This window comes from Silurus meridionalis, chromosome 20 (assembly GCF_014805685.1).
Source record: "Silurus meridionalis isolate SWU-2019-XX chromosome 20, ASM1480568v1, whole genome shotgun sequence".
Classification (NCBI taxonomy): domain Eukaryota; kingdom Metazoa; phylum Chordata; class Actinopteri; order Siluriformes; family Siluridae; genus Silurus; species Silurus meridionalis.
In genome coordinates, this window is record NC_060903.1 from 4918633 (window position 1) to 4945714 (window position 27082).

A 27082-nucleotide genomic window follows, 5' to 3' on the forward strand; every position below is an offset into this window, starting at 1 on the left:
GAATGAGTATAATTTCTGTATGGTTAAGGGACTGGGTGCAATCAAAATTCGGATGTGAAATGAAAGGGTCATCGGGCAGACCTGTTTACAAGTCCGATGGTCCTGTGGGAAGTAAGTGTTTACGAATCTGCTACACTTGGCGCAGATGCACTGTTGTCTTTTTTTTCTGATGGGAGGAGTGTGGAGATTGGATGAGAAGTGTGAAAGGGATTCTTCCCTCAGCAGGCATTTTCAAGAGAAACTGCCATTGTTTACTGTTTATCAAATAGCTTACTTAATACTACAACTACATGACGAGGATATTACCACTGTTAATGATGATAATACTCAGAACTACCTGTGTTTTCATCCAGACTGCTTTCAGAGCACTTTTTAGCTCACAGGCATCCCAGTATTTTTGCCAGTATTATTGCAACATACCATCCACAAATCCTAGGCTCCTGTTTGGTGACAAGACCACTTCATGGCATTCTTCCAGTCTGGCAACTTTGTTCTGTTTAATATCAGAAAGATCAAAGTGTCCCTTTTGGAATACACGAAACAGCTTCTTGTCCAAGCATTTGTCATCTCAGTCGACTGACCTCCAAAACCACCAAAGATGATCCAAAGTATAACAGGGATTCTGCTCTTTCTCCATTGGCTCGAACCCTAGTCCTGGAGTACCCCTGTATACATATTTTTTTTCTGTTTTATCTCCCCATAGCTATCAACCAGAGTAATAAAGTAGTCAATTACTCCAAAACCGGAGTAATCAATAGAAGCTTGCCTACCAACGTGAAGTACCTTCTCAGGAGTAATCCGCCCTTGTTGCTAGGGTTTGAAAGCGGCAATGAAGCAAGAGATCATTGGGTCCTTTAGAAAAGCTCTGGACCCCCCATAATTGAGGACTTCCCCCTCTTATGCTTGTCTGGCATCAGGTGATCACACGATTGCCTCCAGCACAGTGGGATTTGAGACAGGAATATATCTTTAATGGCATGCCAGTTCATTGCAAGTCACCATTCACTTGTTCAAACCAGGGGAAATGTAACACAGCTCATCCACCGACTGACATAGATTTTAGAGGTGTGTGGAAACCAGCAAACCCACAAACTTGAAGGAAACCCACCAACGCAAATAGAACATGTTCAGGATCAAGCCTCGGATCAAACCGGGGACCATGGAACTGTGTGGTGGCAAGTCTACCTGCTGCACAACCATCCTGCTTTTGGTGTGATGTTGAGTCGAAAATCCGACTTACACATCGGTGCTTGAACGTGGAATGAACTGACAAAATGTGTTTGCTTTTCAGCTTCGTCTGTTTTACTGGATGTGTCTTCTATACTTCCTATCTTGCAGTTGCTTGTGTTCATTTCATAAGTTCTTCATGTGTAGTACTACAGCTGATAAACAAATACAAATCCTAATTTGACATGTTGGTAATATCCCATCCCCCCCTGCTAAGTGGTTCATGTGTGGTTGATTGGTATGCACAGAATGACGATGCCGTGCACCTGTTTCTAGCGAAGTACACCTTGAGCTGAGAAATTGGCAGTCGCACTATGGGTTAGTGGTTTACAGTTCTCATGAAAAGTCATGCCGGGGATCGCGCTACACACAACACACACATACTCACGAAGCCCACCACACATGCAGCTTCAAAGATTTTTTTCCCCCGCTCTCACAAATGCACCATTTCCTTTTGAGCTGTGCAACCCATTTGCTAACTCATCATTTCATGTCTGAATGCAGTTCGATGGTAGGCTTCCAATTATCTTTCCTTCAGTTAAGGCTTTTTGTAAAATGTTACAATTTTAGAAGTGTAAGACAATCGCATGGATTGTGTGATACTGGGGAGACCCTGAAAAAAATTCTGCTCAAGGTCTAGGCTTTTGTTTTTTGGGGAGGCCCTGTCTGAACGCCCACGCTCATGCTATGGGACACACAACACACGCTTCCTGCAAGCATACACCAACCAGCTAAACACTGTGCTACTGTGCTGCACTGCGGTCACAGGGGTGCAGGTGAATAAAGGAAGTGTGTATGTGTGAAGCAAAGACAACTCTCACACACACACACACTCCAGATTTGCCTCCAGAAAGAAAGTCAAATCATATGTTTTTAGCTGTTGTAAAAGTTGTGCATGCTAGTGCTGCTTTCAAAAGATATAGAGAATATTGAATTGCTCTGTGCATATGTGAACTGGCAACCCGTCTCACCGTAAAAATCTTCACAGTTATGCTTTCTATAATGAATAGAGAAGAACATAAACACAAGACTGCTAGTGATCAAACTGTGGTGCGCAGATGCACAACGGGAAGGTTTATGATCAGAAGAGCTCGGGTGTGTGAGAGTGAATCGGGTATCGGGGGAGCACTAAACAGCAATAACAGCTCTGTTGTGTGTGCAGGAAAAGTCAGAGCTTGCCAAAACGACAACATGACATCATTTGAGCTTCGCAACACATATGCTGCCATTGTTCGAGTCATGCCGAGACACCTAACCCCGATCCGTCGCTTGCATTCTCCACAGGGGGTCAAATGGCAACTCCCAGCAACATGCGAACTTGTGCCAAAAAAACACACAAACATAAAAACGAACACACACACACACACAATCACTCGCACACATATTTGCCATGCTATACTTTCTGAGGACCTTCACTGACCTAATTATTAATGTAGCTAATTAATGCAATGCTGACACCTTTAGTCACCAGGTGCATTTTTTTGTAAATGTTCCAAATTGTGTAAAAAAAAGGCAGTTTTCCAAGAAGAGACCAGATAAATTTCTTTACAAGGTCAAAACAGTCAGATATTCCTATTTTTGGGGGAATATTTTATCTCTTCCACGATATGTAAACATGCTCGCACACACCCCGACAGACGGACAGATAGACAGACGACCAGACACACAAATGCACACACACATGTCTGAGAGTATGGGAAAATATTTATGAAGTCTTTCAGCCACACCCTCTCCATACAGCCCAGAAACTGTCACCATAATTTGCAGCTGAAGGCGACATCGTGCTCTGGGCGTTAAATTATAGTCTGCATGATTCAGTGTGTCCTATATCTTGTAGTGCACAAGCTTAACCATGTTCTCGCCGTTATAGAGGACAAATCAACTATTTATCAGCGACCACAGTGAAATGTTTGTCTCCCCACCAAATCCTCTATCCCGTCTTTCTTTTGGGGCGAGCCAGTACGTCAAGTTCATTGCGCTTTCTCTCCGCTGTCATTCTTTCTCTCATCAACCCATCCCCCTTTCTTGCGGATTAGAATTCATTAGCAATCAAAGAGCCTCTGTAGAACTCCCGCTCTTAATTACCCACTCATTTGCATTTGTGCATATTAATGACTGCAGACTTTGCCGCAGTGAGGCAGAGGGCTTAAAGCCACCTAGCCGTGTATGTGTGTGTGTGTGTGTGTGTGTGTGTGTGTGTGTGTGTGTGTGTGTGTGTGTATTCAAGACGGCCGCAGGGCAAAATCCACACAATCACTCCGAAATGCAGCCAGGCATCATTAAAGCGACCGAAGTGTGGATATGGCGAGCTTTTCAAGGCTATGCATATGAGAACATCAAACTAAAGCAATTTGGGGTGTTTCATTACAGCTGGTGGCTTCAGTGAGAAAGCACAGTGTCACAATCTCAACTCGACAATAGGACATAATAATAATAATAATAATAATGTAATAATGCTAATAACCATGTAATAACATGGAAATAGCACTAATATCAGATGTTAATAAATAAAATACACTACTGTGCAAAAGATTTAGGCAGTTGTGAAAAAATGCTGTAAGTAAGTAAAACATTATTTTAAAGGTGTTATAGTTTATTTTGATTAATTAAAAAATAAGGAAAGTAAATGAACAGAAGAGAAATACAAATCAAATCAATATTTTGTTTGAACACCCTGTGAAACACTATCAATTCCTCCTTTTATACTTGCACACAATTATTTAAGGAACTCGTCACATAGGTCATTCCAAACATCTCGGAGAACTAACCACAGATCTTCTGTGGATATAGGCTGACTCAAATCCTTTTGTCTCTTCAAGTAATCTCAGACAGACACTCTGTACAGGCCAAATCTATTACTTCCAGGACTCCTTTTTCTTCTCTATGTTGAATATAGTACTTAATACCATTGGATGTATGTTTGGGGTCGTTGTCCTGCTGCAGAATAAACTTGAGGCCAATCAGACACCTCCCTGATGGTATTGCGTGATGGATTAGTATCTGCCTGTAATTCTCAGCATTGAAGACACCATTAATCCTGACCGGATCTCCAACTCCATTTACAGAAATGCAGCTTCAAACTTGCAGGAAACATCCACTATGCTTAACTGTTTAACAGACACTCATTCCTCTCTCCAGCCCTTCAGCAAACAACTTGCCACCTGCTGCACACAAATTATTATATATGTGTCATCATGATATACAGTACTGTGCTACAGTCTCACGCAATCTTCATTTAAGAAACATTAGATTTCCATTGAACTGACAGTAAAATAAAGAACAAATAATTAATGTAACAGATCAAGTTTCAAATAAAACAAAATTCTGAAGGCTTGACCTATTTAGAATATGCAGCAAGTGTTGAATGTTGGTTCATGTTATAATAAATACAGTATTTTTAATTAAATGATAATAAAATTATGTCTCTTGAGCGTCTTCTCAGTAAAATAAAATGTTTAATTCTACATCAAATTACTAGATTTTTTTTGTTTTTCACGATTAAGTATGCAAATTTATGTGTATTTAATTAGGCGAGGCCTGATTAGCATAAATAAATGTCAATTTTTGATAAAGTTCCAACAAAAAAAAAAAATTACTCGTGCAAAAATACTAGAAGAGAATGACTTGCCTCGGTTCAGTAAATATACCAAACATATCAGACGAAATCTGATTCTCTACTAAACAAGCAGACATTTTAATCGCTGTAATGATGTGATAAGACGTGCCACTTTATAGATTTGTTAGTCACAAGCATTGATCATGTCTGGTGGGAGGAAAAATCATAGCGGACTCCTCGCAGCCCAGACACTCTGAACCTGCCCTGTGTTTCAATAGGTTTTAATATGCCTCGCCATCTTCCGTTGAGTAGCCACTTTCAGTAGAGGAGGGAACAAAGCAAGCGGATTTTTCATTTGTAATATATCTGGGTTCCTATGGCAACAATAATAATTCCATTTCTTTTCCCTCTGAGATTTGCTCTTCATATCATACTAACTGATCAGATCCAAACTATGATTTCTCATCCTTTTTCGTTAATAGAACAAATCAAGTATGCAAATCAATATCTTCAAACAGGAAGTAGGCTTGGAAGGTGGTCGACTGTCATGACACTGGCAACCTCTTGCTAACACTAGGTTGTGAAGCCATCAGGAAATTTCTGAAGATTTTGGGTGAATGTCAGCAGATGTTTGTGTCGGATTCAAATTTAGTGAATAGAAAGGCAACTAAAGTACATTGTCATGTTCACGTAGCCAGTTAGAGACGACTTGTGCAATGTGACATGACGTATTATCGTGCTGGATCGAGCCATTATAAAATGGGGATATTGCGGCCATAAAGGAACAAATGACAAAACTAAGAGATGCTGTGGTGCTCAAACGATGCTTGATGGGCATTTAGGGGCCCAGTGTGTGCCAGGAAAACATTCCCCACACTATTACACCACCACCACCAACCGATTGTCGTTGATGCCAAATTATGACTCTGCCATCTGCATGTCACTGAGGAAATCGACATTTATCATTCTGGATTCATCTGAGCCTGTATAGGTTTAATTTTTTTGTTCTTGACTGACATGAGTAGAACCCAACATGTTGATGTAGCAAATCCACCTCAATGTTTGCAATGTTCTGCTTTTGACATGCTTTTGTACTCTTTGTAAAAAATAGTTATTTTAGTCAAACCAGTCGAGCCTTTCTTCTCTGACCTTTCTCAATACAAAACTGCTACTCACTGGGTTTTTGTTTTTTGTGGGTTTTTTTTTTGTTTTTCACACAAATTCTATTTATACCCTAGAGACTTTGGGTAAAGAATCCCAGGAGATTAGCCGTTTCTGAAACAGTCAAACCAGCCCATCTGGCCCCAACAACCATGTCATGGTCATGAGATCACAGGTTTTGATCCATTATGATGTTCGATGTGAACATTAACTGAAGTTCTTGACCTGTATCAACATGACTTTGTACATTTCACTGCTGACACACTGTTAAATGTAAACTTCCTTGTCAACATTTCAGCACGCTAACTAACATGCTAGCTAATGTTTCTCACCACAAGTTGGTGTTGTTTGGTAATGCTAGTTAACTAGCTACTAATAGATAATTTTCCTTAGCAAAGGGCACAGTACAAATAGAAAGTGAATACTATATCAGTTAGCACTGTACACCAACTATATCTAAAACAAAGTATATATGAGTCATGTCAGGCAAAGAAGGAGTACCTTATAGTTCCTGACAAATGTTTGTAAGTCCCCAGTCTTTTATTACTTTTGTTTATATGCAACAAACTGTCATTTAATGGTATAAAGATTTAGTTTGACCAAATAAATATATAAATGTACAGACAATCAACTCTATTTTTATCCTCCCTTAGCATGAATAACAGCTTTACACACTCTTGGCATCTTGACAGTTAATTTCTCCAAACATTCAGCTGAAATACTTTGCCATTCAATACGATGGCTGTTTGCTCTCTAAAGAAAATTTACAGAGCTTGAATGTACTCTTCAGGTCATTGTCTTGTTGTATGGTGATTGGTTCCAATTAGCCACAATCCAGATGGAATTACATGGTGTTGAGTATGGAATGGTTGCCATGTGTATTCAGTTTTCCTTTCACCTGGAATAATTCTCCAACATTCCTTGCTCCAAAACAACCCCAAACCTTTAAGCTTCCATCTCCATCCATGTCTGAGTGGGAGTGAGGCAGTCTGCTAACATCTTCACTCTTGTTCTTTCCTAGATTAGTTCTTCTGTTAGAGCCAGAAATGTCCAATTTGGACTCATCTGTCCACAGAAATTTCTCCCAGTTATTCACTGTCCACTTTTTGCGTTTTACTGAATCTGTTGCATATAAACACAAGGAACATGCGTGTGTCTCAAAGACAATCAAAAGCGTTTCCAAACTTTTGACAGGCAATGTATATCAAGATACAGTCAGCCTTTGTAAAGTGTGGAGTTTGCACATTTGTAACACATAAGGATAATTTTTTAACTGAATTTCTGTCAGATGTTTTCATTACACCAAGCAACTTATCCAACCATGACTAGCTAAAATTAGTTATATAGCGGTTAACACTTGCTAACTAGCGAGCCTAAAAGCACATTCACAGTTAATTTTCTGACTGTATATAATACATTTAAGTAAAAAAAATTAAAAAGAAGATTTAAAGATACATTAAAGCCAATTTTTTTTCATTTTTAATTAACCTTTCTATATAACCAGCTTTATTTATTTTCATTATGGGTAAATCTCTAGTTGAAACAAATGTAAGTAAAAATAATGTCCTAAAGGTTAACAGAAAGAGGAAGTGGAGTAACCATTTCAGAAACACTTTCACTCTCCTCTGGGGAGCGTTGCACGTGTAAAGAACATATTTTTTTATGTTTGTACAATTTTTAATTTATCTGTTCTTTATGATAGAAATTTATGTTGGTGACCAGACACACACACACACACACACACACACACACACACACACACACACACACAAAAAAGCTTTTTGCACTATATATATAATCCAAGAGGTAAGAAAAAAAAATTTTTAATTAAAAAGAAGAGGGGAAAAAACACCAGAAAGATACTAAATACTTGACAGTTGAAAATTAAATACATTAAAAACCAAAAAAGAGAAAAAAAACAAACCAAAACAAAAAAACAAGCCGTGCCACCTGCTGGTCAAAATTAGCCAATGCAACCAGTCTCTATTTTCATCAGAATCAGAATCAGAATCAGGTTTATTGGCCAAGAGTGTTGACACACACAAGGAATTTGGTTCCAGCTATTAGTGACTCTCAGAAGTACATAAATAAAACTCATACATGATAAAACAGACAAGACAAGACAAAAACAGACTATACAAGACAATAGACAATATGAGACAGTAACAGACAATGTGAGACAGTAACAATGTGAGACTCAGGTCACAATACAAAGTAAGGCATTTAATATACTCAAAGGATCTAAAAAGTGTATTTCTCAGCTCTCTCACAAAAAAATTTATAATTGTCAAATAAAAAATTGTGGAATGTCTGACAGCAAACCCATTGACACTCATACCCAAAACCCCATTGCTGCTATTGCTCTTTTGCACAACATTTTGTTTACATTTTTACGTCTCTTACACATCAAATTGTGCAATATACATGTTTATTGGCGGTGTTATTTTGTATATTTGTCTTATACAGTCTTGTGTTGTCTTGCACTGTTTGCACGATGCACTTTATATGGTGAGGACACTTACTAATCCTCAGCCCTGTGTTTTCTGTAATTGTTGTTGTATGTAGGGTTCACCAGGGTTCAGAAAAAACTTATCATTTCACTGTGTAATGCGTCAGCTATATATGATTGAAATGACAATAAAAGCTTCTTGACTTGGGAAGAAGAAAAAACAAAGAAGAAAAGATCAGTATCTCCATACATTCACAAGAGTTTTATTGAGACAAAGGCAGTAAACCACGCACATTTCTTTTTCACATCACAAGGTCTGGATTCATTATGACTGTCTGATACAAGTGCCTGAGGTGAACATTTTTCGTCCATATACTTTATATATATTAACTGTAGAATGTGATCTAGGTCCAAAGACATATCTACACAATTATTTACTGGATAGAAGATTCACCTGAGACGCCTTTAACTGGTGTATGCCTGCATGCATATATGTGGATGTGAACGTATATATGTTTTTTTTTTTCGGCTCGATTAACGATACAGAATAAACTTAGCCAAAATGCAGCCGTCACCTTGAGCATCCAGGATGATGGCATAAACACGGGTGGCTCTGGAAATAGGTGTTTTGTGTGCAAAAATGTGTTGAAAGAAAAACTCCAGCACTTATAACTTAATCACTATCCACCATATCTGTACAGCACATGCCATTATTAAAAGAAAATAAGAGTCTGTTACGCTAAAACTTGATAATCAGCAAGAATAATAAAAAAAATTCAAACACTACAACCATCACAATCTAGCAAAGAAGGTTTTGGCATGTAAAAGAAAGGTCTTATTCAAACAATAATTATGTCGTTATAGAACAATTTCGCTTGCGCCAAGCTGGTTCGCAACATGACCACAAACTCGCCAAATCCAGTGCAGAGTAGAAATTGAAAATGACACACAAAAAGCTCCAGGAGGCGATACTCGGCTTGTTAGCGATTCCGAGACGATGTTTGTGAGGACAATGATGGAGGTATCTGCTTTAAAGCTGGACGCTTGATGTGTTCGAGCAGGAGGGGAGAAAGCTGGACAGAAGACTAATGAGCGGTTGCATCACTTAAAGATAAAACACAAGAGTTAAATCCCACTGCATTAAACAAAGTAAAAAAAAAAAAATCTGAATAAATCTGAACTGAAGATCACATGCAGGAAATTCAGGCTGGATTTGATCAATTGTTTTGTTTCTCTTTATTGGGAAACGTGTTAAGATTTGATCGTATGCTGCAGATCTGGTAGACAGATATCAGGTTAAAACATGCTGGAACATTTCCATAAGAAAAAAAGAAACGGAGCGTTTTTGCTTGTTCGGTTATTCGGCCGTCCGGGTGGGAGTGCTGGGTTGGTTCAGACCAACGGTTTTGCATAACCAGCCTGCAAAGTCGACTTCTTCCACTTCGGAGCGTTTAATAAATGTGTGGTTCTGTAGAGAGAGAGAGAGAGAGAAAGAAAAACTAATAGTGTTGCTCTGAAAAGGGAGAAAAAAAAAAATCTAAACCCTACCATTCAGGTCTAAATTACAGATCTGGCCACGTCCATTGTACTCACCATCAGCATCTTCAGGTCTGCCCGATCTGCAGGATTTTTGATTAGACTAGAAAAAGACAAGAGCCACTCAGTACGATCTTAAAACACACTTAGCAATCAGCACAAAGCAGAAACACTATACTTTACCGAACTACTATGTAAGCAAAGCTGAACATTTACCAATTGGTCACAAAGTCCTGGAAATCTGCAGTAAAGACTCCATGAGGCAGTTTAGGTGGAGGCTATGAAGACATAACAGAACATCGTCTTTTAAAAGATATATTCACTTAGCAGTGGTATTTCTATGAGATCAAAGACATTCCTTAGCTTCTCCCACCTCATTGACTATGTAATCCAGCAGCTCAAATATAGCCATGACAGGGCCATGTCCTGAAAAGAAAAGAAAAAATAAATTAAAACTGCACAAAAAACTGTTACAATCACTGCCTTTTTAGGGAAACTAAAGTACCGTCATCGAAATGGTTAAAAATGTCCATGTATCGTACCACTGACTGGCCTTCCTGGAGGTTTGGGACGTGGGGAAGTGCTAGGTGTTTCTCCCTCTGCTACAGGTCGGCCAAAAATGGCCTCTAGTTCCTTGGCATCAGGGGGAGGGATTGGGTAGCGCCCAATAGAGAGCTCCACCAGAGACAATCCCATGCTCCACACATCTGACTGCACTGAGTAATGAGTCCCCTGCAGTCTCTCAGGCTGAAACAAGGAAAATAAACAGGAGAATTTTTCCCCTTTTGATAATTTGTTTACAGATTAAATATTCAAATAGTGATCTTATGAGAATCTTCATAAGGTTTGAACAGCTTATGCACTTACTGACATATACGACCTTGTGCCTACAAAAGAGTTGGCCATGGAGTCGATGAGCTGACCACTCACTCCAAAATCACACAACTTGATCTCCCCTCTCGAGTTCACCAGGATGTTTGATGGCTTGACATCTGTAAGGAGGAAAAAATGGTTTTTTTTTTTTTAAATCAGTGCTGAATACAGCAAACCAAAGGGTGCACAAGTTTCCATAGGTTTGATATTGCCTCAAAAAACAAAACAAAAAAAACAACACCACACACATTACCTCTGTGCATGATCTGATGTTTTTCTCGCAGGTAGGCAAGACCTCTTAACACCTTATTTAATAAAATAAATAAATTAAAAAAATGGGTGAATTGTGCAATTCAATATCTGAATATTCACAGTATTTAGTAGAAGGTACTTACCGCTATACTGACTTTTCCCAGGATTTCTTCTGGAATCCTTCGTGCCTCTTTTAGAACCTGATCCAGAGAACCTCCGTCCTATAGCAAGAAGCAAAAACATCTGCTTCTTAGTGCCTTACAATCTCATATCCCACCAAATAATTCTCATTTCAGAAATGTTAGATCTTTAACCCAGAATAGTCATTACATTTCGGGTGGGTTTAGATGATTCTAATAGGGCACGATCACACAAACATACTCACCATATGCTCCATACAGATACTGATCTCACCATCACTGTAGAAAGCACCATAAAAGCCCACTATATATGGGGAGTTGCATTCATGCAGCACCTGCAGTTCTCTAATGATCTGGTTCCTGATTGCTGGTTTGATCTCAAGATGAATGAGCTAAAACGAACAAAGGAAAAAAAGTCAAGAAGTTTACACTTTCTGAAATTGAGCCTTAACAGAAAGGAGACTGGATATCCTATGGTTCATCATTCGAATTCATCTCACCTTTCTAGCCATGATCAGTCGAGAGGGCTTGTGGCAGACTTTATTGACCACGCCGCCGTTCCCTGCTCCCAGCTCGCAAATATGCTGAAAGTCATCGTCTTTTAACTCTCCAACTTTAGCTTTCTGTGTGAGAAAGGCCTCCAAGCGCTTCTTCTGCTGCTCGTCCAAGTCCAGCTCCCCTAGTTTCTTCTGCAGGGTCTCAAGATAGGCCCTGTCAGAAACAAATACAGAGATCAAGCGTTGTTTAGGGGAAAAAAGGTGACAATCAGTGGAAAAACAAGGAGGCGACAATCATGATGAATTCGTTTGGATTAAAAGAAAAAAAAAAAAAAGAAGCATGATGATTGAAATGAATAAGTGAAAATAGTACGATGAAGAAGAAGCAGATGAACAAGATAACAAACCAGACAAGATAACAAATAAAGGAATAATAACACAATGAAAAGAAAAAAAAAAAAACACTATATACTGACAATAAACACACACTACTACAATGATTATGTATAGTGAATCTTAATACACTCACTCTGAAGCAGCTCCTAGGTTGGAAGCTGTTGCCTGAACTTCTGCACTGCCGCCTATGATTAAAGGAACTGGTCTTTTTTTGGGTGCCATGTTCAACTTCACGATCTTCTTCAATCCTTACAAGCATCACCACTCGATCCACATTAGAACCGAAGCTCACACTGGCTTAACCCAAGCTCAGAAATCTGAGAAACAGATCCGAGTTTTTGCTGTGAAGATCAGATCAGATCCGATCCGATCCGATCCAGTTAACAGGTGCTTCAGAAAGACACCTGCTTTAGTCGTGTGCTAGTTTGCCAACTCCCTGGATCTTACAAATCAGCCCAAATCAATGTTTCACCTAAACAGTAAACCCAAGCAGAATCTGGAGTAAATATGAACACACTTATACACCCATAGATACCGAGAATCTGATTGTACGGTGAAGGCAGCAGGGTTTTAAGTGGCTAATATATACACATACACACACACACACACACACACACACACACACAGCCGTGTTCTCCTTCTCCTTTAATACTTCTGTCAAACTTCTGTCATACACTGGCACCTTGTCAAACCCACGCAAAGACAATAGCTTTTCACGCTACGAGCCACTACGTAAATGATATAATAATATATAAAACCGGCCAGCTAGCGCCTGCTAATCCTGCAGCACATCCCAGGAAACTCAATGAATCGCCCGCACTTCAAAAGCCTGTTTTACCCAAGAGTTCGCTCTTATCGAAGCTGGAAATACCTTCACGGAAAATAAATAAGCATTAAATGGCGTTCATCTCGCCGCGGGACAAAACCTGCGAGTTACAGTGCAAATGCAGTCGCTATAAGCTAACTGCTAGCTTTTGCTATAGAGTTAACTAGCCAGCTAATATGCTAGCAACGAGCAGTGAACTGGCTAAGGAGGCGTCCCAAATCTCGCGATACTTCGGGGCTGTCAGGAAACTTTCGAGATTTAGCATTTTTTGTTCAGTGCTGTGCCAGGTTGTAGGTGGTTTATCTATAAACAACTGTATTTATTTGTTAATATACAAAACATCCATCCATCCATCCATCCAAAAAGAAAAAACAAAACAATGTACACTGAATCGACTCGCATCAGACGACTCACTTGAATTTCGTTTCATTCGATGTTATCCATCCATCCCTAATATTAGGCAGCAAGTGAACATTTTGTCCCCAAGGTTGAGGTGTTAGAGTCAGGAAAATGGGCAATCGTAAGGATTTGAGCAAATTCGACAAGGTCTAAATTGTGATGTCTAGACGACAGGGTTAACGCATCTCCAAAACTGCAGCTCTTTTGGGATGTTCCTGATCTGCAGTGGTCAGTATCTATCAAAAGTGGTCGAAGGAAGGAACAGTGGTAAACTGATGAAAGGGTCACGGGCGGCCAAGGCTCATTGATGCTCATGGGGAGTCCGTGTGGTCCGATCCAACAGATGAGCTCCTGTATCTCAAATTGCTGGAGAGGTTAATGGTCCATGGGTCAGAACTGTTTTGGCAGCAAAAGGGGATTAGGCAGGTGATCATAATGTTATGCCAGATTGGTGTCTTTCTATCTAACTAACTAAAAAATTTACAAGCAACTAAGATGAAAAATATCAAGTCTTTCTACAGTCTCAGTCAAAGGTTTAAACACATCTTCTCCTACAGTGATATATTCCTTATTATTTTCAACATTGTACATTAATACTCAATACATCCGAACTGTAAAAGAACACAGACATATCAAATTATATATGAAACTGAAACGTGTTAAATAACCCAGAATCTCTTCCATATTTTCGATTCTTCAAGGGAGCTGCTTTTTGCTTTGATGACAGCTTTGCACACTCATGGCATTCACTCAGTCACCTTCAGAGGTGTTGAGTGTTGGTGGCCGCTTTTCCTTGACTCTCTGGTCCAAATCTTCCCAAACGAGCTCAACTGGATTGAGATTGGGTGATTGTAGAGGCCAAGCCATCTGATACAGAACCCTCCTTTTTAAACAAAAAATCTAAAATATTTTGGGTAGTTTAATACATGTTCTTTCATCAATTGGATGTCTCATTAGTAATGTACAATGTTAAAAATAATAAAAATGAAAGGGAAAAAAAACCACTGAAGGAGAATTTGTCCATAGGGAGGGAGAAGGATGGGAACAAGTCAATGTTTTGTAAATCATAATTCCCAAGTCTTCAAGTCTAATCAATGTAAGTTTTAAGAGCTTTTATTGTCATTTCAGCCATATGCAGTAAAGAACACAGTGAAACAAAACACCAATCCCATTATGACCAAGGTGGTACATAAAACAACAAACATGTGAATGCAAAAACCAAACAGCCATTGTTTTTGCAATTAACAAAGTGGTAGTACAGTGGTTAAGATGTTGGCTTGATTGTTAAAAGGTCATGAGTTCAAATCCCAGCACCACCAAGCTGCCACTCTTGGGCAAATGCTGTAAATGTAACTAGGGCACTGCATAAACGCAAACATTTAGTTTAAATCACAGTGACATTGCAGCACCAACCTGTATATGTGCAATCGTGCAAATTAATTGTCCATATTATTATTAACTCCATAACTTTAATACTTGAGTGATGAGTATAATGTAATTTAATCATATTTAAAGTTTTTCATTTCTACAAATCTTTAAACATTGTTATTGCATAAAACTACTCCACACCTTCCTACTAATTACATTTAAATGTTATAACTGAAATTGGCCAATGGCACCACAAACTAGTTTCATATTTGCAAAATAGTGCTAAACTAATGAATTTTTTGAAAGTCAAGTTTCTTAAAATAAATAAATAAATAAAACATGCTGTGGTTGTGAATAATTTATTTATCAAGCACGTTGGTGGCGAGTCGACTGCTCAAACCTGTTCTCTTAATAAAAATAACCAGCAGCTGGGTTATGAGCCGGAGTGCCGTATTAACATCACACTGACGTCGGCTCAAAATAAATAAATAATTCACTACATTAGTTGTACACAATCACTAATTTGCCAATGCTGCAGTTAAATACCAGTAACAGAATAAACAAATAACAATACAGACTTAAAAATAAAAAACCCAAAACTTTATTTTCCTTGTCCAGAAGATTGAGTACATTAAAAAGAGAAAGAAACAGGACTGTAAGAAATAAACATATACATTATACCTTCTAATATTGGAATTTATATATATTTTAAAGAACTACAAGAAAACAAAATTAGGCAGGTGTCACTTATGCATGCTGCTTTTGGAGAAGCGCACTCGTTCAATTTTTACATGTGCCCAAACGATCTCTTCTGTCTCCATGGCCTCACGATCGTCATCACTGTCAGAATAAAACTGAGTAAGATCCACGATATCTTGTAGTAAAGGATTGTTCTCTGTAAAGCAAAGGAGAAACATGAAAGAAATCAAAAGCAGGTTCGGGTTCTAAAATCTATGGCATGAAAAAAATCTAAAATGAGTCATTTTAGAATCAAATGTTTTGCCCAAATCAGAGACATCTTCCTTTTTTAACAAAAAATAAAAATAAAAATTAAATTATAAAAAGGAGCATTTTGTATTTTCCTGCCGCTCAGAAAAAACACTGCCAAAGATGTATGATGGGCAAAAAGGAGGGAGAAAGCCGAGAACAATCAGTCAAAAGAAAGTGGATTCTTCTTTATAATGCTAATAATGCAAAACAGAGCAAAATGTTATGTTTATTACAGCTCTCTTCACAAATTACAATCTGCACCTTTAAGATGAAGGCAAGTCTTACTGTGGCTGAGTGAAGAGAGATCTTTGGTGGTGCTGCACACTTTTTCCTTTCCCACTGCTCTCCAAGAGCCATTAGACAGGTACTCAATCTCCTTCACGGCCTCGTCTGCGCGCTGGAGTATGCCACTCAGCAAACTACACAACAACAACATCCATCTTCATCATCCTCTGCCACGGCCACTAACAATCAACACTGTGGTCAGCAAAATTCGACACTTTCGCTCTCTGTGGTGTGTGTGTGTGTGAGGGGCACCATCTGTTCAACACCTCCCATAGAAACCTTTAAATATCTAACAGTGGGAGAGAGATAGTGACACATCACACTCCTTACCTTCTTGCCTGCATGTAGCAAGAGTACCCTTCAATTGGCTAAAATGTCTGGTTTTCCATTTTAAATAGCTGGTGTTGGCAGCTAGAACAAATGCCTCTAGAGTGCTCACCTGAATAAACTGTCACGACAAAAAAAGGGTCTGTAGGGAGGACATTACCCATCGATCTGTAGCGTGTCGAATAGGGCAGGCTTATGGCAGACAGGACAAGTCCAACTAGGCTTCCTCTCGTTCATTTGAAGGTAAAAGGCCGCATCAAAACACTGCATGTGGGCACACGTCTGCGCTCGACAGGGGTCCGACATGCGCATTTTCGCCAGCTGTTAAGACAAAAACTCTTACAATCTCGCACCAGTTTTCAGTTTTTGTAGTCAATCTTAATATGTCAATAAACAACAAATGTGATAGACTGAAGGAAAAAAAAAAGTTGCTAAAAGATGGCTAAATTCTAGCTGCGTTGGATTTCCTCAGTGAATGTCACGCTTTGATCAAGTTGCCGGTTCGCTTCAGAAAGTGCTGTGGTTTTGTTTGAGTTCCCTGCTTTGAGAAAAGTACTGAACACATGCTGATGCTTACTTATATATATCTTTAAAAACAACAACAAAAAAAGCTGTACAGCAATCCAACATCTGTTACACTTGAACGGCCAAAGTCTCATGAGACAGATGCAAAAGAAACTATTAAACTCCACAACTGACGCAACGGAGCAGTAATAAGTAAAAAAACAAACAAAAACAGGTGTTAGTCGATCCTGAGCTGTCTTAGTCAATCCATTGTGCTGTTTTCAGTTGCTCTCATGGCAACTCATGAGTTTTCTGAGGTCATAAATTATACATATATGTTCGGTGAAGCCCCGACAACTGCCCTTAGGTTTTAGTTTCAAGGCAGACAAGTCAAGAGCACATTTAACACAAGTTGACCCAAAGTCATTCATAAGACTTCTAGTCCAAGACAAATACAAAAATAGCATTACATTTAGAAATTCATCAAAAGCTTAAAAATAAAAATGAGTGTTGAAACTAGCTCAAAAGCTGGAGAGGCCCTGATGTTTAAATGGTCCAGAACTGGGGGTCTTGTATAGCAGATAGATTTAGGAGCCATTTTGTGCAGCAGTTTGTACACTGTTTTAGAGTAGAACATTTGTCTCTCCCCCCAGAGTACAACATTTGTACTTCTTACTGCTCGTTTGCTATAGAAAACAAACAGGCCCAGATGACTGAACCCTTTTAAAAAGCATACTAAAACACAATCTACCAAAAAATAAATAAATAAAAATAAATAAATTTTAGGCACATTTTTGTGCTACTTAGCTGCAGGTTCTGTCTCGGTTTCAAGCACTTACAGGACAGATTAGGGACACTTGCAGCCCTGTTGTGGCGATCTCGTTCTCAGGATTACATTGCAGCTTCTCACACACTGCCAAACAGAATAAAAAGCACAATTTAGGACCAAAAAATACAAATTGCCACAGACAAAGTACAATGGAAGGAACAGGATATGCAGGTATACTAAGCTAATAGACAGGGATGTGAGATAGAAAATATATTTGCAACAATTTATTAATGAAAGACAAATCCGGTCTTTTAAATTATCTTTATATTTTTTATATTAAGAAGCGCTGATGCCGAAGACGTTCTTGAAAAATCCCACCAAATTCATGTACATTTGCTATAAATGTCACAGTGCAAGGTCCAACCACTATAGAAACTCCTATTAGAACGAGCCTTTTAATGAAGTTTTGCCGCTGGAACTACAATCAGAGCTGCTGTTACAGAAAATAAATCAGCCCATGCAGGAGAACTGAGCACCAATCAGCAGTTGTGAGGGAAACGGATTGAAGTTTCAGTCAGCATGAATTCAGGCCACTCACCTTTTTGTTTGCAGCTCTCCACACTCTCCACTCCATTTTCCTGGAGCTGTGCCAGCAAATCTGCTGAAGAGTACACCTTCACCAGATATACAGCCACAGAGTAAAACTAAACACACACACACACACAAGAAAGTGCAAGAGTGGAACTCAAAATGGCTCAGATATACGTTTCGAACACAATTAAGGAGAGGAACCGGTGTACCTTGCCAAAGTTCTCCCATGTGATAGCGACTCGGTTGTCAGTGAACGCTTTCATGAATGGTGTGAGATCGATTGGACGACAAGGTTGAGAAGGCTCCAGACCTTTTTTATTAGAAGAGTAGTGAACCTGAATTAAAAAAAAAAAAAGTAAAATAATTTCTCTCTCTCTCTCTCTCTCTCACACACACACACACACACACACACACACACGTTAATAAGTTAATAATAAATAATTTTCTGTCTTTATTTTGCAGACAGAATTTCATACAAAACCATATAACATTTATATTTAAAAAAAAAAAAAAACAACAAAAAAAAACACCATGAACATAATTAAAATACAGCAGTATGCAGAAAACACTGGTGTCTAAGCACAAGGCAAAATGCAGAAAGCCTACTGGTGTTTTTATTAGATACATTTTCACATATTTTCTGTCCCAAATGGTGCCTTTTAATGGGCAATGTATCTGTATAAATTATATCATTAATATAATTTGGGTTCACATCGCTAATAATATCGGTAATCATGACTCACCTGTACAGGACAGTTATAGCCATTGACCAAAACACCAACATTTGGTGGATACTGATCATTTTCCACGCCGATGCTTTCTGTGTAGCAAATTCTAAAACACACACAGCATTGTCTCTCGCACACACGGATACTTGGTATTAATCACTGCATCACACTGCTCGTACTTCTCATCTGCTCCAGCAAGAGTAGACCAGCAGAGTGTAAACTCACCTGAGCACCACCTGAACAGGTTTCACTCCATCTTTGGACCTTTTCAGCAATGAAAGGTCATCAGAAACAATTAGAATATTCATATTTAACTCAAACAGCATAACTCATATTTAGCTTCCGGATGTACCTTCCACCAAATACATGTACATCCTTCAATTCTTTTAATGAAAAACAGAAATGATGAGTTTCATGAGAAGGTATGATTACTTACGGACAGTTCTTGATGCGAGACCATTGTTTTGTAGTCAGACTAAATGTGATCAAGTCGATTTGCTGTGTAGATGTGTATGTGGCAACTGGGAAAGAATAACATGGGAAATCGGACCATTATTTCGACGCTATATAAATACTACATTCAGGATATTCACAAGTGTAGATAAAGGTAGTTGTTTCCAGAAGACCCTCATGGCTAAATCCAAAATAAAAGTGTGAAATATTCAGTTTGGCATAATTTGAAAGGTATAAGACATAAGAAGGTTGAATATAATTAAGTATTTGCAATACAATTAACAACTTAAGTCTTGATTCACTTCGAGCTTCCCTTTATTTCTGCTATTCATTTCACACTTAGGCAAAGTCTGAATAGACGTTTAGCACCAATTGCTAGAAAATGAAATATTTGACAGCATGAGGCAATATGGCATTTGCAGCAATAATGGCAATGCCAAAGAGCTGGTGAAATTAAGATAAATATGTCTTTGCTCATTAATTGATCTCGCAGCTTTAGATTCTGATGTCAACCTTTTGGAAAGATAAAGATAATGTGAACTATTTGAATACTTCAGGAAGAATACTTCAATATCTCCACTCCTGAACTAGTCATCAGGATACTACCTTTAGTAAAACCATAAAATCTGAATCAACAAATATCTCAACAAAATCATAGTAACTGGTCAAAACATGATATTAGATGGCTCAGTGATCCTAAAGTACCTAATGGCTTTGGAGCAACAATAGTCTCCAGAGTTTGACAGAACGGAAGCTTGATCATGTGAACTTCAGGTTTATGAACCGGACTGCAAGATTTCTTCGGATAATCTGCCTCCACCCCGACAGTAGCCGGCATGGTGATGACCTGGGAGCGTCTGCTGTTGGTATTCCCGGTGGAGTGACGACGGTCATAGAGCTCCTGGATGGCAGAGAAAAGTTCTGGGTGGAAGTTGTTCTGGAGGAGCTCGGTGGCTCTCTGCAATAGATCCTTCTTCAGGCCTTTCTTGTCCTTTCCCATAGTGGAGAGGAGAGACCGCAGCTCGGCGACCCGCAAGCTCTCGACCATCCCCTGCAGAGGTATCGAGGTAAATTCGTTTTTTTTTTACATTTTATTGGCTACCAGCTGCTGTTGTGTGAAACAGGATTAAGAAATCACGATACAGAAATCAAAAATCTGTGCAATCACTGATCCGGCTGATACACCCAAAAAGCATGTCTCTCTCTCTCTCTCTCTCTCTCTCTCTCACACACACACACACACACACACACACACACACACACACACACAAACACCATTTTACACTGTAAATAATATTTAGTATATTTCCTCAACCATAAGTAAGGAATAACCATAAGCATGGAATAAATTGTTGCAGGTGTGTTGTAGTGCAGGCGTGCTGATTCTACTGCAGTTATCATCATGTAGTTCTGCTCCACTCTGCACATTCGAGATCATTCATTATATATTTAATTTATTGCATATCCTAAATTATTCTATCTATGAATAATCTGTACACTGTTTAACTTTTGTACAGTTGTACATATCCCATATTGTTTATTTTTGTATCCCACATACTACACTAATAATTTCACATATATATTCTTAGATAATTGCTCACCAGCTCATGCACATTTTTACACTGTCCATAGCCTCTTTTTTTTTATCTGCTGTACATACATTAGCATATTTGTCTGCACTTGTCAATTTGCAAAATTGCTACTGTCTAAAAATAATCACTCTGATTATTGTCCTGGAAAAAAAAAAATCCCAACAAGTTTTCTTTCCTATTCGATTCTCCATGGAGTGTTCTGGATCATGCTGCATTATTTAATGCGTTACCATAATTTAGACTGAAGAAGGAAGTCCTCACCTTTTCAAAGAGACAGTCGTTTTTAGCTCAACTCAAAGCCCAGGCTAAACCGTACTAGACAATTAATCCTGAGGACGTGAGCCTGAGCAATGACAACGCATTGGATTCACTTGTAATGGGTTTTCCAGTCCCTGCAAATTAAAATACTTCGAAAACCCTGAGTTTGGAAGCATTTTAAAGTTGGTGAAGGAATCATCAGGAAAATCCCTGTCACAAGGCCGTGAGCTTGCACCACTTGTATCTCCTACTGCATTTTCTGAATAAAAAACACGCACGTTCTCTCAGCCAAAGACACATTTATGACCCACGTTTGCTGTTATAACTTCTCTTGCTCAACAACAGTAAATTTAAAAAGTTCATTTTTATAATGTTTGGGGCAGAACCCCTCAGATACCAGACAGCATTTGATTGGACAGAGAGGTTGATAAAAAAGCTGATGGTCTGACAAATCTAAATACATGTATGTTCCAAATGCAAGTTTCATTCATCGTTTTGGAGCACACTCACCTTCCATATTCATCCTAAAATCCACAAAATGTTCCTTTGGCCCATGTGGTGACTTTAAATCCCCATTCGAACCGTGTCCCCATGTGATGTCATCATGGCACGCAGCCACTAACTTCTCTCAGGATTAACGCAAATACAGCACGGACCAACAATTTAGCACAGTAGACACTATTAGTAAATCAAGTATTTCAAAATAAACCTATTTATTGTGTGGGCTTGAGTTTTTCCTGAAAGTGGTCCTACTCTAATGAATGCAGCTTTGAGTTTGTGGGTTCAAGAGGGTCCATATATTTCTTACCCACAAGCAGTAAAGTAATTTTTTTAAAAGGGTTGAAGGTAAACATCCTGCATCAGTCTTTCTTGTGCACAAAGCACTGAGGAGACAAAGCTGTTTCAATCAATGACCTCCTGCAGTGATTTAGCTCCAAGATGGCTGCCAGTCCTGTAATTAATTTATATATATATATATATATATATATATATATATATATATATATATATATATATATATATATATATATATATACACACACACACACACACACACACACACACACACACACACACACACACACACACACTTCTTTTTTAAGGAAAAAGGACATACATATACATGTATGTCCTTTTTCCTTTAAAACTCCTCTGTTTATGCTTTAATAACTTTGTTTTCCACAAATATTCACTAGAACCCCTTTTCTGCAACCCCAGAGATTAAACCACTAGTAAAAGGTTTAGAATATGTGAAAGGTGTAAATCTACAGAAAACTGCAGATGTGTGAGACATACCGTGGCTTCCAACAGCTGGCTGGCCATTATTCTACACTTTAGTTTCACCAATATGGGTTTCAATTACAATAAACCGATTAATCGCCAATAAACCGGTCTCAAAACACATCAATACCACGCCGAACAAGTCTTTTCTGTTTGGTGAAGTCGTGAAAGGCGAGCTCTTGAACAGATCGGTCACAAACCAAGGTGAAGTCTATCGTGATGAAGTGCACTTTATATTGAGAGAAACGATTTGGGATGCAGCCATAACCTCCTGATCAGTTTGACGGTGGAAATGTGTGACAAAAAAAGATAAATGTGCATGTGAAAATGATGAACTTTTTGGTCTTGTTTTGGATTCTATATGTCAGTGTGTCATCTATAAAAAATAACCCCCACATCAAATCACAGTAAGTCAAGGCATCATTGTGAATATTGGACACTTTATCACTTTGGAGCTTTGAAACTAAAAACATTTTTGTAACCAAAAGATGTGAATACAATTGTAAAAAAATATATACACGTCAAAATACATATAATAATATATATATATATATATATATATATATATATATATATATATATATATATATATATATATATATATATATATAAAATATATTATCCGAAAAATCAGCCGCCGTTGAAACTAATTCATGTGTCATACTCATGTTTCACCAGCAGGTTATGCTAAAGTGCTGTAAAACACTGCAAAATGGCGACTCTAAGGGTTGTTGCCATGACTCCCACTGCCTCCTGGGACAGTATCCATGGAGACAGCTCTGGCCAGTGCAGGGTCCAGAGATTACTGACCTTAGAAAGTGACCCCTGACCCAAGGGTCAGCAGAAGAGGTCAGAGGGTCAGCACTGACCAGAGGGCACTGGGCACTTGGCTGATTGGCTATTTTCTTAACTGGCTGAAGCCTCATTGAAATGATTTGAGCATTGACCAATTTGCCAAGCTGCAAAGACCAGGCTGTGTGGAAGAAAAAGATTGCAAATGGACAAACCTGTCATCATAGACTAGCATGTGCTGTTTTAGATGCATGCATTAAGATTTGGGTCGAGTTCACATCTTTTTGCATGAATATATTTAATAAGAAAGAGTCAGCATCAATTGCTAAGTACATTTCTCACACCTAAAGTGGCTTGAAAGAAGACATGGACAGTCCGGCCATATTGCAAATGTCTTCTACAAATATAAATGAAAAAAATCTCGAAATCAAGGATGTAGATTGCGATTGCGATCGCATTCCTTCCTGAAACATGATTTCACACACATGTTTGCACACACGGACTTCCTATCAGCAAACACAGACAGCCTGCCTGCCAAGCGCATTTCAAAATGGCACCTACAGTGAGTGGAGTGTCCATCCCTGAGGGGGTGTGTATATCATTATGGATGGTAAAAGTCACGTGACCAAAGCCTCCTTCCTTCCAATAATTTATGCCTGTGGCAGATGGCTTGTCAATATCAATATATTAATTTAAAGGCGGACCATGCTCTGGAGAGAGCTGTGTGTTAGAGCTCGGAGATGGAGGAGGATGAGGGCAAAGAAAGGAGACGGAACAAAATAAAAAAAAACAAAAAAAACAAAACAATGAATACCACTTATCCTAGAAGATGGAATTTGAATGGGTTGTGTTTAGTGGTATGATAAACAATAGATGAATAAAAATGACTGGTCAATAGCCAACAGGCTGAAGGCTGCCGGCTGGATTTGAGAAATTCAAGCAGCTACTCATGACTAAACTGTAGTGTTTATATGCTTAGTAAGCTCAACACTACACCCTGAGTGCCTCTGAGCTCATTATGGCAAATTCGTGATTGAATTCTTGATCTTTCTCACATAGTCAGTAGGCTAACATCAATATGACCCTCGTGCTATGAACAGGCCTGTGCACTTGAGGGGACCTTTTTTTTTATGGCGCACTTCCTGAAAACGTGACAGAATTGAGAAATACCGATTTGACAGTAAAATTTTAGGGCTTCGTATCGAGCATGTGTGATTTATAGGTAAGTACCCCGTTATTTAAAATAAGGGTTAATACTCCTTGAACCTTCTTGACCCCTCGCTAAAACGCTTCCTTTGAAGCGCTGATAAACCATTTCCCACTTGTGACAGATCATAAACATAGCCATCCAGCTCGATAGCCAGCGCTTACGTAATCCTCCTCTTGGACAATTTTACACAAGCCTTGTACCTTTGACCACTTTTCTTTTTTTCATCACTGACCTTTGAACTTCAGGTTCACGGGTCTATTTGGAGAAAGACGGCGAAAGCGAGAGGGTCGTCCTCTACTCCGGCGCGAGTGATTGATTTCATAAAGTGCCTCCTGACTGTTTTACAGAGTCGTGCAGCGTCCCAGGCTTTTGAGTTTCCAAGAATGAGATAAGAAAGGAAAAAAAAAAAGAAGAGAGAGGAGGGGAATCTTGATGGATGGGTGGACAGATGGATGGATGGATGAAATGATGGATAAATGGATGGATGGAAGACAGTTGGACTGCTCAGAGAAATACAGTGCAGTTATGATTGTATGTTATCCTCCTGTCAAAAAGTGATAAATTCCAGCGTGGAAGAAAAATGTCTTTCCGTTGCTCCGATTTAATTTCACACAGAGAGATACGAAGTCGGCGTTACGTTGAAGGCCCGCGAGAGGACTTAAAATCAGATAATTGGAAATAAAATGAAATATGTCAGCCAGAAAGGTAAAAAAAAAGGATATGTTTTGTTTGGAGTAGCTACAACGTAAGTGCTCTGAGCATCAGAACGTCCAAAGAGTTGATCAGAGTGATGTGACTCAGAAGCCCCTGTCGAATCAGCTATGACTCGAGCATATAGCCAGAACACTAAACACTATAAATGCACACTGTACAATTAGATTTAGCATTATGAAAAGAAACAAAAACACACACACCGCTTATACCTGCTTAGGCATATTTCTCATTTATATGATCTTTTTTTAAAACACCACCTTCCATATAATGTTAATTCTGCTGTTAATGTTAATTACTACACTTACAGCAAAATGCCTTACATTCACATTATTATTGTATACATATACAGAAGGAGAAATGTTATACTCTTTTGAGATTTTTCATACAGAGCAGCAGTGATTTCCTGTAGTTTAATAGTTTTCTGAACACCTTACGCATGACCTTTTGCAGTGCGGAAATAATCAATATGATTAGAAATCCACCTATTAATTAATGCCATATCAGGAGCATAGCTGTCAATATAGTACATATGCAGCTAATAGAATTTTTCAGTTAAGATGGAGAGCCGATATGCAGATACAGAGCACTGACAATGTTAAAAAAGCACTCCTATCGACTGCAATATCACCGGAATTGTGCTTTTTCTCCATCATTTCGAAGGGGACATCTTAAAATCTCTTAAAGAAACTCCTAAAGAAACTAATACCATTCGAGCGTTCAGGATAACATTGTATACAAATAAGCTGTATACAAATCTTCAAAACGCTACTTACTGGCTCTTAAAGCAACATATGGGGGTACGTCGTTGGAAAAGCACTGAAGGATTAGCAGCTAGACCATGCAATTGAAAGGGATTGCTGAACGAGCTGCCATTTTGCATTGGAAAATAAAACAAAAGGATCAGAAAACTGATTGGAATATGTCTGCGATTTTGACATAATCTCTACCTGCAGCATCTGCACCCAATCACATTCATTATTTACACGTTCACCCCATACTGAGAGAAGAAGCCACTTATAATGCAATAATACAGGCAAATGATGGAGCAGCCTTGTAAGCAAGGAATCAAACAAGATGTGTGCTGATATGGCAGTCTGTGGAAAAACAGCGAAGTGTTATTTTTTTCTCTGTATGACACAACAATTTGCCAATTATTATATATTTTTTTTAATTAAAAAAAAATATGCATTTGATCTGGTTTAATTATAATTGATGTACCAGATTGTCCTTAAGACAAATAAGCTTTTATCACTTATCGAATAGCTGTAAGTCAAAGTGTAACTATAAACTGTTCCCTCAGCAGCCTGTATGTGTTCTCTCTCGATGTAAAAAAAAAGAAAGAAAGAAAGAAAGAAATCAGCTTGTTGCAGAAAATCTGCTCTGCTCTTGAGACTCCTTCCAAAAATTGTAAACAAAATTTTCCTCCCAAAAAAACTCCAATGTATTAACTAGTATATGTTTTATGCATCATCATCATCATCATCATCATCATCATCATCATCATATTATCTTATCATATTATCATTATTCTTTCTTTCTTTCTTTCTTTCTTTCTTTCTTTCTTTCTTTCTTTCTTTCTTTCTTTTCTTCATCTGTTTAATTTATTGAATGTTGAATACGTGGAGAATCCACCGACTCCCTGTGTATTTTGTTACAATAGAAACTTGATTGTATTGGACCAAATACATCGATATAAACCTTTTCTTTTCTGCCTTGTGGTAAAAGCTAATATCCAGACTGCTGTTACAGAAAATGAATTGACACTTTCTGACCAATCACAATAGAGAATTGAACAGCAATATACTATAAACGTTTATACAAAACATATTGTTGTATAAAGTTTTTTTTTATTATTAGTATTTTTAGTTTGTTATCTTTTCTTTATTAAGCAGGTTCTCAGGAAAACAA

At 38.4% G+C, this 27082-nt stretch overlaps 2 protein-coding genes across 2 annotated transcripts; both read right to left on the reverse strand.

The window, feature by feature from the left end:
- Positions 1-9614: 9614 nt before the first annotated feature.
- Positions 9615-13115, reverse strand: map2k2b (mitogen-activated protein kinase kinase 2b). Its single transcript, XM_046877055.1, has 11 exons — positions 12221-13115; positions 11695-11905; positions 11440-11586; positions 11198-11275; positions 11056-11107; positions 10797-10921; positions 10472-10676; positions 10303-10355; positions 10146-10207; positions 9987-10032; positions 9615-9861 (listed from the first exon to the last, which is right to left on the reverse strand). The coding sequence occupies exons 1-11, from the start codon at positions 12307-12309 to the stop codon at positions 9751-9753; spliced, it is 1179 nt and encodes a 392-aa protein (XP_046733011.1). The 5' UTR covers positions 12310-13115; the 3' UTR covers positions 9615-9750.
- A 2143-nt stretch (positions 13116-15258) lies between these two features.
- On the reverse strand, positions 15259-22648 carry pias4b (protein inhibitor of activated STAT, 4b). Its single transcript, XM_046875980.1, has 11 exons — positions 22474-22648; positions 20033-20378; positions 19311-19395; positions 19100-19138; positions 18890-18980; positions 18356-18481; positions 18154-18259; positions 17626-17699; positions 16443-16603; positions 15956-16089; positions 15259-15575 (listed from the first exon to the last, which is right to left on the reverse strand). The coding sequence occupies exons 1-11, from the start codon at positions 22498-22500 to the stop codon at positions 15424-15426; spliced, it is 1341 nt and encodes a 446-aa protein (XP_046731936.1). The 5' UTR covers positions 22501-22648; the 3' UTR covers positions 15259-15423.
- Between the last annotated feature and the right edge of the window lie 4434 nt (positions 22649-27082).

Excerpts from the sequence above, each read along its gene's own strand:
- map2k2b (XM_046877055.1), bottom strand. The coding sequence starts at position 12,309 with ATGGCACCCAAAAAAAGACCAGTTCCTTTAATCATAGGCGGCAGTGCA. Across the intron at positions 11,276-11,439 it reads GTATCTGTATGGAGCATATG|GACGGAGGTTCTCTGGATCA; the intron begins GTGAGTATGTTT and ends TTCTTGCTATAG. Across the intron at positions 10,033-10,145 it reads CAGGACTTTGTGACCAATTG|TCTAATCAAAAATCCTGCAG; the intron begins GTAAATGTTCAG and ends GTCTTTTTCTAG.
- pias4b (XM_046875980.1), bottom strand. The coding sequence starts at position 22,500 with ATGGCCAGCCAGCTGTTGGAAGCCACG. Across the intron at positions 19,139-19,310 it reads TCTCGCATCAAGAACTGTCC|GTCCAAAGATGGAGTGAAAC; the intron begins GTAAGTAATCAT and ends ATTGCTGAAAAG. Across the intron at positions 17,700-18,153 it reads GGAGAGCTGCAAACAAAAAG|TGTGTGAGAAGCTGCAATGT; the intron begins GTGAGTGGCCTG and ends TCTGTTTGGCAG.